The following is a 19,272-nucleotide window of genomic DNA, read 5'->3' on the forward strand; positions in this document are numbered from 1 at the left end:
GAACCAACTGCCAGGAATTTATAAATTATTTTGAGGATGTTTTAATTAATTTTTACACCGGTTATAACCAGACTTTGTGTTTTGTTGATTTTAACATGAATGTGCTGGATAATGATGCTTCTCAGGTTATTTAGTTAAATAATATTTTGGATACCTTTAGTCTCAGTCAGATGATTTCAGAACCAACAAGAGTATCTCATTTAACTTCTACATTAATTGATTTGATCTGCTGCAATCCTAACATTATACAGGATGTTGGTACTCGACATGTTAATGTTTCAGATCACTTACTTGTTTATGTCTATCTGAATCTAATTAATGCCGAAACACCCAATATTTCATATTTGTTTAGATCCCTAGACCGTATTGATTATGCTCAGTTTCAGGCCGACATGGAAAGTGTATCTTGGAATTCCATTTATCTGATTAACAACATTGATTCAAAAGTAGATTTTTTAATGTCAACAATATTAAGCATTTTTGATACACATGCACCGCTAAGAATAAAAAATGTTAAAAAAAAGTTGTATAATCCCTGGATAACAGATAACACCAGGTTGATAAAAAATCTTCGTAATCAAGCACTTAATCGCTTTAAGCTCACTAAGGATCCTGTCTATTGGAATTACTGCAAAAATCTAAGAAATCTTACAACAAGTGCTATAAGAGCTGCAAAAAAAGCATATCTTAATCACAAGTTTAAGAATTGTAGTTTGAAGGAGAAATGGGCTGAGCTTTAAAAATTAATTGTTTTTAATAATAAGAATAAAACAATTCCAGGTCACCTAAAAAATGTTGACCAATTAAACAAATATTTTACTGAAATAGGACAAAAAATAAAAATGCTAAATCTGATTTGCTGAATTTGTATAATAATAACTTATTACATAACACGACTTTTCAATTTACTCCTGTTGATGAAGAATTAATTTATAAAATTATTCTAAATATAAAATCTATAGCTTTTGGTGCGGATAAATTGAATACAACACTTCTCTCTCTTTGCTATTCTTTTATAATACCATATATATTACACACATCATAAATAGCTGTATTAAGAACTCATACTTTCCCAAAAACTGAAAAACAGCCAACGTTTTGCCTCTGGCTAAAGTAAATAACCCTACTGAATTAAGTCAACTAAGATCAATATCAATTTTATCAACTTTTTCAAAAATTTTGAAAAAAGCTATGGAAACTCAGATCATCAACTATGTTTACAGACTTAATATTATTCCTTCCAAACAGTCGGGATTTAGACCCTGATATTGTCGATTCTCAAGATTCTGGAAATGCAACTGTCTTGATACTATTAGATTATTCCAAAGCATTTGATATAATAGATCATAATATCTTGAATGCGATTTTAAAATATATCGGCTTAAGCTTTAAGGAGGCTTCGTTTTCTTCAATTAATTCATTTTTGTCAGACAAAAAACAGCGAGTTTGTCTAGAGAAAAAAATCAGAATTTGTGAGTGAGTGTCAAATCAGAAGTACCTTAGGGTAGTATACTTGGCCCATTTATATATAGAATATATACCTTTAACGTTGCAAATTCCTTAAAATATTGATAATATCACACTCTTAAAAATAGGTGAATAAAAATTCAACAATTGTATAGATTTTACAAACAATTTGATTCTGGAAATGGTACAGAATCAATTTGTGTAGAATTTCTCTATGCTATTGTGTTTAAACAACTGTGGTTCTATAATCAACAAATTGTGTATCAATTTGATTTATTTTTTTGTATATATAGTACACTATTTGTGTACTTAAATTCGACAATATTTTATATTTATTTAATATAACTGTTCAGTAAAAAAGCAAACTCTTAGTGTTTTTTTAACATGGTATGTACAGGAAAAAAACACAATTTGTGCATTTTAAATACACACGTTAGTGTAGGTTGTTTTAACAATATATTTTATTTTCTTTCATTTCAACTATTAAATTTTATTACAAATTGTGTATAATAATACTATATATTGTTTTATAAATTTAAATATAGTGTAGGTTACTTATTTTAGGTTTGTATATCAAACTAACATAAGAACTGGAGTTTTTTATTACAATGTTTTGTATTTATATCCATAAAAAATTAGAAATATTCAATATATTTGTATAAAAAAAATAAACAAATTATTTAAAAATTTAAAATACATTTTAGAGAATTTCGTCATAAATCTGTGTAATAATAAATTCTAGTGCGCCTGGGAAAAACAGGATAAAAAAAAGCTGTTTTTTTATTTTAACAATTTGTTTAATTGTATGAAATATTTTCGAAAATTCCACCATTAATACATTAAAGCAATATATTAAATCTTTTCTTCAATCGTTTCAAACCTAAGTTTTTTCCATAGATATTTTACACTGTCTCCTTTATAGCTCCATGTAAGTTTAGGGGATCTTGGTGGACACGATATATCTACAGAAGCCTTCCTTCCTATCCAATAAAAAAAATCTTAATTATTTGTTTTAATAGTAATAGCCTAGGTAATTTTTAATAAATTTTTAAAATTTAATTTTAAAGGGTTTTTAGTTTGTTGATAATAATTTAGTTACCATGGATACTAGTACCGATACTAAACATCGAAAAAAGCTCACCCTGTATATATCGTATCTTTCCCCCTCTCTAAGGTTTTAATAATTTAGTAGGAACTTTAGTAGGTATATTTCTACCTACATATAGTTGTGAAAGTTATACTTGCTAGATTTAGTATGTGTGGGCTGCGGTTCACTTTTATGAAAAGTTTAATTTAAGTTTAAACAAACCACATTTATAAAGACTTACATAAAGTATTTCAATGCAATGACAATATTTGGTTTTTCTAAACCAAGTTAACCAAAGGATGAGAGTGTGAGAGCTAGTGACTGCCCACAGTGAGTAGGTATATGTAGGTATAGGTGTTAAAATTTCCTTACAATACTACTACAGGACTTGAAAAGGACAGTACAGGACTGTCAGACAATGCTATGATTAAGTAGATACCATTTTGTAATACAAATTGAAATACAAATGCAATAAAGGTTACAAATTTAACCGACCTCTACATAAAAATTGGATAGGTACAAAGATAAAAAAAGATGTAAAAAAGTAAGTATACCTACTTATCTATTCTATAAGTAAAGTTATCAGTTATCACTGAAAAACTAAATAGGTACCAGCTACCTGTCTAAACATCAAAATATCCAGTAAATTCCAAAGTATACAATAAATGCAAAAAAAAATATGGTGCTTACCTAATTACCTACCTACAAACTGCTCCTGGAGTTGGTCCAATAAACCCCACTCCTTAAGTTTATCTTCAACGAATATATCCATTTTTTCTTATGTAATTTTAACACTTAACGAAACGAAAAAACCTTAAAACAAATTAATGCCGGCCGATTGATTGAAGGACTGAAGAATGAACAGTGGAGCACCTGTGGCACTGGGAATTATAGCAATGCTGCCATCAAATGTATCTTAAAGATTACACCGCCAATTAAAAGAGTTACGTTTCCTTTTTCCTTACGCGTGTTATCACGATATTATTTAAATAAATAAAATTAGATGCTATGCTGATTGAGCTTATTTTTAAATATCCTATTAAATCATTTTCAATTAACAACTTTAAATCGACTGCAAATTTTGATGCATACCTTTACAACTGTTTAATATTGAATCTGGCAACATTAACACTAACAACGAAGTTCTAGCGGCAAACGCAAGAGCGTCGGGCGCGTCCTCCTTTATACACAATTGTGTATTATAACTACACAATACATAGTTTAAAATTCTATAATTGTGAAGGGCTATTAGCAAGAATCTGTTTTATTCTACACAATTGTAAATAAAATCAACACAAGCCAGAATAAAAAAATAATTAAAAATTGTAGTAAAAATATACTTGGTTATTAGATTTTTTACCAAACTGCATTGGATTTAAAAAAAAAATGTGGAATATTTATACACATTATCTTAATAATTATTATCCACTTATGGTGTATTAATTTAATATGCAATAATTGTATGAAATATACACATTAAAACATATACAAAATGCCTGAGAATTTTTATACAGGACTGTGAGATATTATCTAACAATTGTGTATTAAAATTAAACATTTTTTTTTACACAACAAAATGTGAAAAAATCCATCGGGATTTTTCTGTGTGCATCTCTATGAGCACGATACTCAAATTTATTCGTTATTTATACCTAGTTTAGCTGCAATATCAACAGAACAAATAAATAATGACTTAAGGGAATTACTGAAATCTTAGGAAGATCATTTACTGAAAATAAATCCTGGCAAATCGACAGTCATTCTATTCTGCAATGAAACTTATAAAAACCACTTATACAATAGTATAAAACTTAAACTAGGCAACAATATAATAGAATTTCAGGACTCTAAATCTATCTAAAATTTAGGCTTAATGTTGGATTGTAAATTAAAATTTAAAGAACATATTACTTTTTGTTTAAAAAAAGCATATTCGATGTTGAAACTTATTCACATAGATATTATTTATCGCAAAAAACTAAGGCTATGCTCTGTGAAACACTTGCTTTATCATTTTTCAACTTTGCTGATCACGTATATGGGCCTTTTGTGGTAGGCCTTAATATAAGTGGACGGCGCAATTTACATTCAGCAGTATTTTTTTATAAAATTATTAAATTTCAATGTTCTCCATATCTCCACCTCAAAATTAAATATTACACCGATGTTCATAACATCAATATTCGAAAATTAAACCTTTTATCTAACTATACCACCCCATAAAACTGAAACATTTAAGAAATCAGTTACCTATCAAATTGCCTTTGTAATTAATAAATACAAAATAATGGACTTTTCTTTATCGATACCAGTCTTCAAAAGAAAGTTTAAAGCCAAATTTGCGTCAAGAGCATTAATTTACATATTATCTTCGTTTTTTTTTTAAATTAATCTCTCTCCTTCTCTCTCGCTCTCTCTTTCTCTTCGCTTCAATTTCTCTTGTAATTTGTAAACTGAAAACAATATTGTTTTTCGTTGCTCACTGCTTTGCGGCCATGTATTTTTTTATATAATTTTTCCTTTGTTCTAGTAGCTGCCTGTTTTTTGATGTAGCTTTTTATTCCAAATAGTTCATAGTTTTATTATGTATTATTTTATTTACAAGCATGTATATTTGGGAATAAATAAACCATAATTATTATTATTATTTATTAAAGGCGTTAGTTATGTCAATATTGTTAGTTATTGGATCATTACTTTCATCAATTAGATTAAATTTATTATTGTAGTTATTGGATTCGAGTGCGTTCATTCATTGATAATTTACCGAGTTTTCTGTAAATTTTTTAATAATAACTTTAATTATATTTACTAGGTCAATCGTGTAAGTATGTGAAAATATACGCTATACTATTTTAATATATAACACACTTAGATGTAATTAGTCTAAAATGTCTAAGTGTTTTCTTTTTTGTTTTGAAAAGTAAAAGATTTTTTTTTGTTGCCCACTACTCATGTCTTGTATATTATAATATAAGACGCATAAAAGTAATTACAAACCACTGGAAAATAATATTTGTAATGTATATTATAATTATTATAATTAATTTACTTAATTTTTATATACTAAAAAATAATATGTATATGTATGTATATAGGCATGTATATGAAGAAAAATTTGTATTCAGTAACACCTGTATATTTATAATTAGTATGGCAACATCACCATTCATTTTAATTAAATATCCTCCAGCTAAGAGTGTATAAATGATATAGCGCAGTTGCAGTTTTGATAGTACTGTCTTGTATCCATTTTATTTTTTCATCCTGTGTCCATAAAATTTGATTCCATATTTTTCTGCAACTCGTTACAATACATTTGATCTCATTTTTGTAAGATCCTTTTTTATTTTAATATATTCTCCTTTTAAAAGTTTCTTGCTTAAAACACTTGTTCTTTATGTTTATAATTCACAAATTTAATAGGTACGACTCGACTACTCTCTGGCTTTATCTCTACTGTGCGGTAGCTGTTTCCAAATGCATTTTCTTCGACAGGAATGTTAAGCTTAGAATATATTAAATTCGAGATTACCTGGGTGATGTTCTCGTTTCTCTAGTATCTTAAAGGATGTTAGATTGTATCTGCATGAAAACTGTTTAATACCATAAGTTCTTGATTGCAAGAAATTAATGTCTTTAGAGTTTTTAGTCATAGCAACTTTTAGTTCATCATAAAAAGCAATGAGTTTTTCAAGCTTACGATTCATCTCATCCATCTTCTTCCTGGTGCTTTTGACATAGGCTAAAATCTTGTCAGGCTTATCATTAGAAGATATTGTTGGATTCAGGGCCTTAGATCTGGTGGCCTTAGATAATTTTACCATACAACGGCTTTACATTTTCATATCTTGGCACCATTATATTTAATGCAAATATACAAGGTACCAAGATATGGAACACCAGGGGATGGAAATAATATTTCCCTAATTCATTCGTTAACTTCTGGAACTCAGCTTTAGTCTTATTTCATTAGACTTACCTTAGATTAACTCACTGATATAACTTTTAAATTTTGTTTTAAAATTTCTAGTTTTTTACTGTTCGATAATCTGTTAAATAAAACGAACGACAAAAATAGTCAACTTATTTATTTTACACGTACGTGTATGTACTGTACGTACATGTACGGCTTCAAAGCGGTAGTTAAATTTTCTTAACATATCACTGTGTGAACTATTAAAAAACGTGCCTATTTTAGAGCGCAATTTAATGATTTGGCAACAAGATGGCGCTCCACCCCATAATGCTCAAATTATTACATCAGATTATTTAGACAATAGATTTCCTCATCGGTGGATTGGAAATAGGGGTCTTATTAGGTGGCCAGCCCGCTCTCCAGATATGACCACAATGGATTTTTTGTCTGGGGTTATTTAAGGGATATTGTTTATCAACGACCATCCAATAATCTTAAAAAGCTTCAAAAACCTGTTGAACAATAACTGCTTCCATGATTGCTGCAGGTTGCACAAGAGAAATCTTTTGACGATATGAAGCTTGCGTGGAAGCTGATGGAGCTCAATTTGAGCACTTAATTAAATAATAGATCAAAATTTTGTAGAACAGATTAATATAATATTAAAATATTATTTAATAAATAAATTGAATTTAAAAAGGAACTTGCTATTTTCATTTTTACAACAAATTTAATTTTAATTTTAAATTTTTGAAATTTAAAAATATCTTATATTGTTATGTTAACACATGATTTTTTAATGAAATTGAATAAATAATTTTACAAGCATTCTAAACATTAGAAGAAATAATGAAAAAATTAAAGGTTTTTAGGTGATGAATTTGTCGGGGGTAGTTTTAAGTAATTTTGGATAGTGGTCCTATAACTATTAAAAATATTATATTTATATAGTCCTATAGCTATTATAGTTTAATACATAAATTTTAAAGTTACATTGTTTACTAATAAAAATATTATCTATAAGAGACGAAGAGTGATTTGTCTTTCTTGTGGCTTCAAAATTTATTTTTCAGATCGTCCTCTACTTTAAAGTTCAAGTCTTTTTTTGTTAGGGTAATATATTGAAATTCAAAAAAACTTTATTTTTTTAGATTCAAGATCTCAGGTACGCCTCCTAACGTTCATTTTAAAAACTTAAAAATATTTTCGCTACGATAAGAATGTTCCGAGACACAGTACCTCGCATTCTTAGTTGGCCACATACTTACGACGCAACGGGATAAAAAAAACTAAAAGCCAACATCTTCGACCAAACCATTATAATTTCTAATGAATTTTTCATAAATTTTCCTATTTCTAAATCCAACTTTTCGTAATTGTTGGCTAGAAATTTATTAACATGCTAGTTTTTAATTCTTCTAATGTTCCTAGATGGATTTTATATACTTTATTTTTGATAGCATCCCACAGAAAGGAATCCAGAGCTGTAAGATCTGAAAAGCTAAGGGACGCACAAAATATTAGTATTGTGACCAGTCCATTTATCTTGAATATTTTCATTGACTCATCTTCTCTTAGGTGCAGCATTACGGATCGGCGTACCTTCTAGACTCAAAACACAAATATATAGCTGCATATGCTAATTCTCTCTACAAGTTAACGGCAAAGACAAATGGATTAATCGCAATAGTCCTTTTGTAGCATGACCTTCTAGGTCTAGATTTTTTTTGTGGGGTTCTATCAGAAATAAAGTTTAATCCGTCCATTTAGGTACATTAGAAGAATTGAAAACTAAGAAAGCTATCTGGAAACTTAAATCGATTATTATATTGAGATAAACCAGTTTTTTATCCAGTAGCATCATAAGTATGTACTTAAAAAAATAATAATAAAAATAAAAATTTCTTATTTTAATGACACACCATGTATCAATATTTATGAAAATTAGAACTTATATAAGGATAATTCAATATAATTTAACAGATTTAAAATAAAGTGTCCTAAAGGTAGTTTACTGCTGAATCAAAAAATATCAAACCCCATTAAGCCGTACGTCTTAGAGATATTGCATTTCTTACCACTGCAAAATATGCCTCTTATAGCCATACAGCCTCTTACCAAAAATGAAAAAATCGCTCAACAAACCACCAACATACTGGCTTATATCGATTTTATGTGGTACACCCTGTATATAATTTGAACTTTAATTTTAGTATAGTATTATAAAATTAAAGTTCAAATAAGGATGAGAAAAAATGGCGGGCGAAGTAGTTGTTGATGCCGAACCTCCCGACGTTTTCTTTAAATGCTGTGTAAAAAAAAAAGCTGCTGCAATAAATGGAAATGTAATTTGTGTAGTTTGTGGTGCTATTTATCATCAAAGTTGTTTCCAAAGAAAAAAAGGGTGGAATAATCGATAATATTAGAGTTGTTTGCTGTGCCAAAAACATAACCTACAATTCTGATGTAAACAAACTAAAAGGAGCTGATATGGAAATTTTTTTGTTAAAAATGCTAGTACAGCAACTACAGGAGAAAGGGGAGGTACTTAGCAGTTAGACTGTAAAGTTAAAAAGTGAATTGGATATATTTCGTAAGAAATATAATGAACTAAAAGATCAAAAGGTAAACAACATACCATGTGCCACTCAGAAAAAGACTTTTGTAGAAAAACTTAAAAGCCAAAAATCAGAATCTGTAATAGTAATAAATCCTAAGCAAACTCAAGAAAGTTTATTAACCAAAAAGTTTATTCAACAGAAAATTAGTCCTGTCGGGGTTAGTGTGTCAAGGTTTCAACTTGCTAGAGATGAAGCCGTACTAATTGCTTGTGAGAGTGAAGACGAAATTAATTGTTTAAAAAATAGAATGGAAAAAGAATTAGGTAATAAGTACGAGATTGATCAACAAGTTAAAAGAAAACCGAAGCTTAAGATTATCAACATAAAACCCACAGACATATCCATGGATGATAAAAAACATGATCTGTCAGTTTTACGGATTTGAGGCCTGTTAGTCTGCTTCCTGTAATATCAAAGGTTCTGGAAAGAGTTTATGTTCAGATCACTGATTAATACAAATAGCTTTTTATTTTGGGAGTGCCACAAGCCTCCATACTTGGCCCTTTGTTGTATGTTATTTATACTGCAGATATGTTTTCTATTGTATCAACGCACATGCAAGCATATGCAGATGATACACAATTATTATTTCAGTTTAATCCAGACTGTCCTGATAATGCTGCTAAGATCTTACATTCAGATTTATCCAATATTTTGCAATACTCAACGGAACATAATCTGACAATTAATCCTGCAAAAACTACAATGTTACTGTTTTGTTCTGAAAAGAAAAGGGGCATACTCATAAATCAACTTAATATTCAGATTGAAAATACTCGGTTGACTTTTGCTAACTGCGGTAAAAATTTGGGTTTGTGCATAGATGTACAGCTTAATTTTGAACAACATTTAAAATCTTTACTTAAAATAAGTTATGTGAGAATGAAGCTTTTATATGCTAGCAGACACCTTTTAAATTTTAAAACAGAAAAAAAAATTGTGAAGCACTTATTATGTCTATTTATTCGTATTGTTTCATAGTATATTATCCATTCTTACATATTGTAAATAAAAAACGGATACAATATGTTCAGAATGCATGCTGTATATTTGTTTATAAATTAAGAAAATTTGATCTCAGAAAATATAAAAGAGTTGGGTTGGCTTAAGTGTGATAACTGGTATAATTTTAACTTGACTCTATTTTCTAGAAAACTAAATATGTGTCAACAACCAGTATATTTGTTTAAAAAACTAATTTATAGGGAGGCTGTGCCTAATCGCTTTTAGCGAGATAAAAATTATTTAACAATGCCACAACATTGAACTTCTTTTTTTAAAAAGAGCTTCAGTTATAATTGTGTTAACACTGTTAACTTATATAATAACTTACCTTTTCAATTTAAGGTATGCAATACTGGTTATTTAAGAAGTACAAAAGGAATGTATTAGATGTGCAGTAGATTTTTATAACTTTTTTAGTGACAGGTATATTGTATGTATATACAGTGAGAGCCAAAAGTCCGGAATAAATTTATTTAAAATTCAGGGGTATATTCAAAAAAAAAACGGTCGGACACGTCGATTTTTATTTTTAACTACGGGTTTTCTTACTATAATTTTATGTATACAGGGTGGCCCAAAAATAAGTTACGACCATCAACTTCAATTTTTGAAATGGAAATACCAATTTTTTATTCTGTATTCTTAAAGAACAGAAAATTCTAGACATATTTCATGTACAATATTCTATACCTATCTTCATTTGTTTTTGAGTTATTGACAGTTAAAGATCGGCATATTTGCACTTTTGACATGTTATAAAATCCAAACGGTTAGACATAGACAAATACGGTTTGCACTTTTAATCGAAGCTTTTTTAAAACCATCTGTTGACACTTACTAGCTAGTGTCAACAGGTACTGAGAAATTTACAGTTGAATTTCTAAAAAAACATTCAAAATATTAATGTATTTAATCAAAAGTATTGTATAAACGTTGAACAAAAAGAAACTATTCTAATCTAGACCAAATTAAATGTTCAAATTGAGCCCCATTAACTTCTTCACAGTAAGCGAGTCTTGATTCGAATTCTCTCAGAACGTTACGTATCATTTCTTGAGGTATTCGTTGAATCTCATTTCTTATATTATTTCTCAATTCTTCTAAATTGTTGGGTTTATTTACATACACTCTATGCTTTAAATAACCCCACAAAAAGAAGTCCAAAGGAGTCAAGTCGGCGGACCTAGCAGGCCACTCCAATTGACCCCTTCGCCCAATCCATCGACCCGGAAATACCTCACTTAAATATTGGCGCACGGCTCTGCTGAAGTGTGGCGGCGCGCCATCTTGCTGGAACCAAATTGAAGCTTCTGGAATATTGAGATTATTTGCATTTGGAAACATCAAACATAAAGCGGGAATCAGTTCGTTCCTTAAGAATTCCAAATAACGTTGACCTGTTAAGGTACCTTCGAAGAAAAATGGACCTATGACTCTGTCATTGATAATGCCGGCCCAAACATTCACAGATTGAGGATATTGGGTATGAGCTTCATTCACCCAATTTAGTTTGGAGGAAGACCAGTAACGGCAGTTCTGTCTGTTCATTGTACCATTGAGGCAGAAGGTCGACTCGTCAGAAAAAATTATTCTACGAGTAAAAAGACGGTAGTTATGGCAGAAATTCATTATAGTTTCGCAAAACTCTAATTGACGATCTGTATCATCTTCGTTAAGTTCGTGGATTAATTTTAATTTATAGGGATGATATTTTGCCTTTTTCAAAATCCTTCTTAAAGATGTTTTTCCAACATCGTTATCTAGTGCTGCCTGTCTAGTCGGTGTATGAGGATTTTCTTCAATGGACAAAACAACATTTAACTTCTTTTCTTCGGAAATTGAGGGACGAACCGATCTGGGTCGATCTCTGATGTGACCTAATTCCATAAATTTTCTTTCTAGTTTGCTAACGGTAGACTGAGATATTGTCTTGTCAGGATACTTGGTATTAAACATTTTACAAACCTGGTGTTGGGTCCTAATGCGATCACCACATCCTATCATAATTAGTATTTCTATTCTCTCACTTAACTTATTCATCTTTTCAGGCAATATTAAATTTTACAATAAACAAGGATAAGACTGCTTGATACCTGTCACTTCAAAAAATGATGAGAACATCATTGCAACAATGGATGAAAAAACACAAAAAAACAAGGTTACCTTAGTAAGGGTGTTACATAGTTGCATGAATTATTGTATGTTCAGAAATTCAACCGTAAATTTCTCAGTACCTGTTGACACTAACTAGCTAGTGTTAAGAGATGGTTTTAAAAAAGCTTCGATAAAAAGTGCAAACCGCATTTGTATATGTCTAACCGTTTGGATTTTATAACATGTCAAAAGTGCAAATATGCCGATCTTCAACTGTCAATAACTCAAAAATAAATGAAGATAGGTATAGGACATTGTACATGAAATATGTCTAGAATTTTCTGTTCTTTAGGAATACAGAATAAAAACTAGGGATTTATATTTTAAAAATTGAAGTTGATGGTCGTAACTAATTTTTGGACCACCCTGTATACATAAAATTATAGTAAGAAAACCCGCAGTTAAAAATAAAAGTCGACGTGTCCGAGCGTTTTTTTTTAACATACCCCTGAATGTTAAATGAATTTATTCCGGACTTTTGGCTCTCACTGTATGTACTGCATTATTATATTGTTATGGTTGGTTAAAACTGTTTTATCCTCAGTGTTATCTCTTAAAAGCATTCTATTGGACTTTCTCTGTTAACATTTAAAGATGGTGAACTTAATATCCGGAGAATTGGTTGAGTGGAAGAATGGCCAGGAGGCTAAACTTCGCCAGTTGCGCTATTCTTGTGCATATGATGTGAGTGTACATTTTCATATGTTTTTTGCATTGTATGTACAAATAACTAACTAATAAAATAACTAATAAAACAATACTTGAATAAAGACGTTATTTATTTGTTTATTTATTTATTATTTACATGTGGTGATGCAGATTATAAATTTACATGGGTAGACATCGGAGCCTAAAAAGAGAAATGCAGCGTTTTTATTGGACCCGGGTAAGCTGAAACATCTCGTTCCCGTTCCAGGGATTCTTCACGTTATCGGAAAGTCGTTGTGCATGCATATTATGAAAATTATGTCTTTTAACTTTCTTCCGGTTCTCGATCTAGTTCACGGGCAATTGTGCAGCAGCCTTGAGAATACTGAATACGGCGGCTGTGTCGGTTAACGGCGCATTAAGCACGCCAGACATGCAAATGGAAATCAGTATATGTTTAGCGCGCAAATGAGTAAATGTCAGGTGTCAAACATTTGATTAACCTAAAGTTGTGTTTTGATTTTTCGTTGTCTGTGTCTAAGTTCATTGAAATTTGATTTGTTTTGTGGAGTTTTCTGGAGTTCTGGAGTTAGTGCTGAATTATGTTGTAAGGGGCAATTTATTAATAAGTTCTAAAAATTTAATAATTGAATCGGAAGCTTAAAGGAACATTGCCATGGAAGTGGATAAAGAAAAAATGCGAAAATGTCTTAAAGGTATTTGATTTTATTTATTAGAGTATAGCAAAGTCTTCTCTAATCTTTATTTCATGGTAACAACCATAATAATAATAATTATCATTATAATAAATGAGTTTTTAATACTCATTACATTTTTAGAGGGTAAAAAATGATGGAGATCTCGCCTAAGGAGGCTACTCCAGCTTTAAAAGTTAACTAGTGCCTCAAACATACAAAATTAATAAAATAAATGAGGAGCAATCAGACAAAACCCGATAAATCCATTTAAAATGATTTTGAGATATTCGCGAAAAACCGATGGTGCTAAATCCGAACTGTTTTTTTGGTAATTTAAATTTGCTTTGAATAGGTGCTATAATAAACATTTTATAATAGAAAATTGTAAGTTTTTCAGTTTATTAATAAAAAAGTTATTGCAATTTAAAAAATGGATTTATCGGTTTTTGCTTGAATGAAACAGATTTGTCTACTTTTGCTTGCCCAGTACTAACCAAAATAAGTCTAATCAAACTTAGATTTTTTATATTATCTTCTAAAAATTATTAAAAAAAAAAATAAATACATTGCGCAAACATATTTAATGAAAATGTTTTTTACCTAAAAGTTTTTTCCATAATTTTAGAAAATGTTAAATAAACAAAAATAAATGCTACTACCCTGTAATGCGTTTAGCAAAGAAAAATAAATGATACCTTAATACAGTCCTTTTAAATTTAACAACAAACTTTAAATCAGCATTCCGGCGTCATCCTCTAGACAGTCACAATGAAATTCTCCATTATCATTTTCTTCAGCATTGATTTTGTTGGGCTTGCATAATAAGTTTAGGTACCAGGTCAGGTCTGCTTCTTCTTTCCATGCAGGTATATCTATCTCCCTTTCCTCATCTCCCATATTTTTTTCAGGAAGCTGCTAAATTTAACTAGTAAACTACTAAAACTAACTACCGAACCTAACAACCACCCAAGTAAATACTTATTAAACGCCCACCCTATTAAACAAGCAACGAAGACTAAATTAATGCATAGTACAATACTGATATTGATATATGATACAATACTGATACCAAAATCAGTAATGTTGCTACCACAACATTCCTTAAAATAGAATCCTTGAAATACTGACTATGTGACGAACAAACCGATCTTAGGTAAAAAAAAGTTCTCCCCGCTAAACTAGTCTTGACAAGAAACCTAATGTAACCTGTGAATAATATTTATTATTCGAGCCAAGAATAGAAAACTACCTTTTAAAAATAAAAATATGCTGCACATGGATTTATTGTATTTTGCATGAAACAGGGTAAAAATATCTTTTTTCATGGATTTAACGTGTTTTGCTTGATTTGGTTGCCTTTGGTGCCGATTTTAAATAGGATATAACGGGTTTTCTTGAATCTGATATGGTCAGTCGATGTATCAAAATCGAATGTAATAGGATTCAATGGTAAACTCGTTTTAGCCAAAAAATGGATTTATCGGTTTTTGTTTGATTGCTCCTCAAATATGATAAAATTATAATAATTGTTTAAAAATTATTATGCACTATAGGTAATTTCCTAAAGTAATGAGCTGTATATCATGGATCCATTATAACTGAAGGGCTATGAAATTTAGCAGATTTTTGTTTTGGCACTACACATTGTTCACAGGGTGATTGAGCAATTTATAACCTAATAATTTTTAGATTTTTTTTGGTATGTTTAGGTAGCTTACCATAAATCCATTATATCAAAACAAAAAAATCCCTTGAGCTATTTTTTGACAAAAAATACAAATATTTATGTTGAAAGAAAGGAAGAAAGAAAATGTGCTATATTACGTAAGACAACAAAATCTTGTGTACAAGCATCCTAAAAACTAAAAAATTCCAAATTTACTTAAATTTCAAAATTCAAACAAACATAACATCTAAAACACTTTACCATAAAATTTACACACATTACCAAAATTAATCATATCAAAACAGATTGAGAAAAAAAAAGCATCTTTTTGATAAATTTCATTAAAAAATAAGGAAAGCTGTCAATAAAACAGAATTTAGAGGAAGTAAGTTAAATTATTTAACAGGAAACAAAACTAAAACACTAAAATGATGTCAGAGCACAGGTTAAAAGGTATCATTAAAAAATCGTCAAGGCTATAATATGCCCTGGATAATAAAAGTGATTTTAATTCCTTTTTGAATCTCTTAACTTCTAAAATTTGTCTGACATAGAGGAACATGGTTGTAAATTTTTTTGCTAAGGTATATAAGTGAGTTCTTGGTGAAGGAGGATGTAGGGATTGGTAAGGGAAAATCGTTAACCTGGCGAGTCATATGACCAGTGTTGGAGGGAGGTTTAGGACATTTATGAATAAGAGTAGCTGTTTCTAAGATAAAAAGAGAAAAAAGAGTTAGGATTTTTTGAGATATAAAGAGAGGTTTACAAGAATCTCTTAACCCAGCGGAACATAGGTATCTAACTGCCTTTTTTTGAATCACAAAAATTATGTTTAATAATCCCTTGTTGCTTAAACCCCAGAAAGGCAAGCCATAACGAAGGTGGGACTCAATAAGAGAAAAGTACACTGAACATGCAACTATCCCTCCCAGCTCATGCCCCGCCATTCTTACTGCAAAGCATCCAGAGGATAATTTTGATGCAAGATTTAGGATATGATCTTGGAAGCGAAGGCGACCATCAATGGTAATACCAAGGAACTTACAGCTTTCTTTGTTTTGCAAGGGGGAGTTTTCACTAAACATAAGGCCCTGAACGTCACACTTAAATCCCATAATAAAGGTTTTGCCCACATTAAATACAAGCCTGTTTGCAGCACACCACTCCAATAAAATCTTAAGATCCTTAAAAACCTGGGCTCTAACATTATCAGAATCTTTATGATTCCATAAAATGGTGGTATCATCAGCAAACTGAACCACTTTGCCCTGCAGTTTTAATGAACTCAAATCATTTACATAGAGCCAAAATAATAGTGGTCCTAACACTGAACCCTGAGGTACTCCAGTTTTAAGGGATCTGGAATCGGATAAACATCCAGATACTGTAACTCTTTGGGTACGATTAGACAGATAGAATTCCAGCCATTGCAATGCCACACCTCTAAAGCCATACTTGTTGAGCTTAGACAGCAGTATTCCATGATCTACACAATCAAATGCCTTGGATAAATCGCATTTAAGGACACATAGACACTCTCCAAAAAGCCGAAAACAGCGTCATGAGTCCCTTTTCCCGTTTGAAATCCAAACTGATTTGCAGATAAAATGCAATTTTGTTGCAAAAAAGATAAAATTCTGATTTTTGCAAGTTTTTCAACTATCTTGGAGAGGGTAGATAATATAGAAATTGGACGGAAATTACAAGGCTCACTCACATCTCCACCCTTATAAAGAGGGATAACCACTGCCTCCTTCAAACATGCTGGAAAGATGCTATTATGAAAGGAATTTTTTATGGCAGAAGCTAAGGCATTCAATGCTGAGTCAGGCAAAAGGAGTAGTAATTTTGATGATATTCCAGCTGATTTATGGTTTTTTAAGCTTTTAATTGCATCTCTTACATCAGTAAGGCTAACAGGATAAAAGAAAAAAGAATTTTGAACTGACACTTGTTGAATATAATGCAAAGGATCAATATTAGTATTCACATTCTTGAGCAATAAATGAGGAATATTACAGTAATAATCATTTAAACTATTTGGTCTTACTTCTGGTTCTGAAACTTTCTTGTAAGAATGCCTGAAGTCATTTATAATTGACCAACATTCTCTCTGCCTATTTGAGGACATATTCAAGTGGTCACTATAATATTTAACCTTAGCTGCTTTTATCGTCTTTCTGTATAGACTACGATATTTCTGATGATAAAGAATAATGTTTGCATTAGTTGTAAACTTGCACAGCTTAGCCAAAAAACGGAGGTTTTTAGCTGAAGTTCTGAGGCCTGCTGTGACCCATGGTTTTCTATTTTTCATTTTAAGCCTCTTTTTAGGAAAACACTGATTGATCTTGTCACATAGCACATAAAAAAACAAAGTAAACGGGTCAGGAGCCATTTCAACTGCATTCCAATTAACCAAAGCTGTAGTAGAAGAAAAAGCATTAAAATTTGCTCTGCTGAAAATTCTTCCTATATAATGAGATGAAGGAAATACAGTGTTGCATGGAATCCTAGCGAGAATGGCTTCATGGTCAGAAATACCAGATGAGAGTATTCTACATGACACATCATTTAAATTTGTACACAAATAATCAATAGTAGTTGCAGATGAGGATGTTATACGTGTGGGTGAAAGAACATGAATCTTCAAGTCATAAGATTCCAATATGCTTAAAAGAGATGTATGATATGATGGCAAGCTTACATCAGTGAAGTTAATATTAAAGTCACCAGCCAATATAACTATGGAGTGTAGAGACAATTGGGATAATAGAGAATCAAGTTTGTCCAGGAACATACCAATATCTCCTGTGGGTGGTCTATAAACACAAAGAACATATAAATTAAATCGCTTACAAAAACAAAGGGAGAAAAAAACAAGGTTGTATATGGACATTGAGTTTCCTCTGCTTCTATTTACTTCTGGACACAAATATTAAATTTATACTATAGACATTAGGGCTAATCACATTTATATTCATTTAAAATATTTTTACTTTATATTAAATAAATAAAATTTTAGGATAAAAAAACACTACTTTTTAAAGTCACTTACCAAATTGCCTTATTTAATTTAGGAATGTTGAATCTTATAATTAATTGTCAAATTATTAACAAAACCTATTCAAGATAATCAAATTAATAACTAAAGCCAGAATGTGAGGGTCGGGTTGAATACATATGTGTCCATACACTCTTAAATTTTACAAATCCACTCAGGAATCCTTACCATTTCTAATTCAAAAAATAATAGAAATAGTTAGGTAGTGTATGTTTTTTGTTAAATTAAGTAATAATTTCAATACTTTAATATTAGCAATATGAACATTAGAAATTCACTACAAGAAATTCCAATTGAAAACCAGAATTACTCATAGAGTTTGTTAATAACTGCGGGCTTTCACTTAAACCTTATAGACTTTTGTTACATACAGCAACACTGCCGAATATCCTTGTGAAAAACTGATGAATTGGGGAGGTTTTTCAAATGTTTTGAAAATGTGTCATTTATTAAAAAGTTTTTTTGATTTTCTAGTAAAAGATATGATTCATCCAAAAAGTTTTTTTGTTTTGAATTGTTCTATAGACCATGTCCTTTCTACTAAATTAAAATGTTTGGAAAGTTGTTGTGTATTAAATTGTTGGGTCTCAAACATCCATCAGTATTGAATTGTGTTGTTGGTTGTATTGGGAAATCTATTAATAACTGCTTTTTGATAAGTTTAAGAAGTGAATTAGAAAATTAATAAACTATTGGCACAGAAGTGAATAAAACATGAATAGATTATCATAAGACTATCTCTAACTGTATAACTAAAATTAAAGTAGTGCCACAAACAAAAAAAAAGATACACCTATGATAACTAAAGAAGAACTAAAATTTATTAGATTTATGTTTTGGAACTAGAAAACATTAACAGTTTCATTCATTCATTCATGTATTTTTACCAATGAATACTGTTATTTGATATTAAATTCTTATGTAAATATAATTGGAAGGAACA

At 30.2% G+C, this 19,272-nt stretch overlaps 1 protein-coding gene across 2 annotated transcripts in view; it reads left to right on the forward strand.

Moving 5' to 3' along the window:
- LOC126736461 (uncharacterized) overlaps positions 1–19,272 on the forward strand; it is a 59,876-nt gene that overhangs the window by 16,511 nt on the left and 24,093 nt on the right. Inside the window, exon 1 of one of the 2 annotated variants that reach the window (XM_050440828.1) lies at positions 13,406–13,617. The exons of the other annotated variant lie outside the window; for it this stretch is intronic. Coding sequence (XP_050296785.1) covers positions 13,578–13,617 — 40 coding nt within the window. The 5' untranslated portion in view covers positions 13,406–13,577. Of the gene's footprint in view, positions 1–13,405; positions 13,618–19,272 lie in introns of those variants that run through there. 2 annotated transcript variants of the gene reach the window in all.

The sequence above is a fragment of the Anthonomus grandis genome, chromosome 5 (genome assembly GCF_022605725.1).
Source record: "Anthonomus grandis grandis chromosome 5, icAntGran1.3, whole genome shotgun sequence".
NCBI classification, from domain to species: domain Eukaryota; kingdom Metazoa; phylum Arthropoda; class Insecta; order Coleoptera; family Curculionidae; genus Anthonomus; species Anthonomus grandis.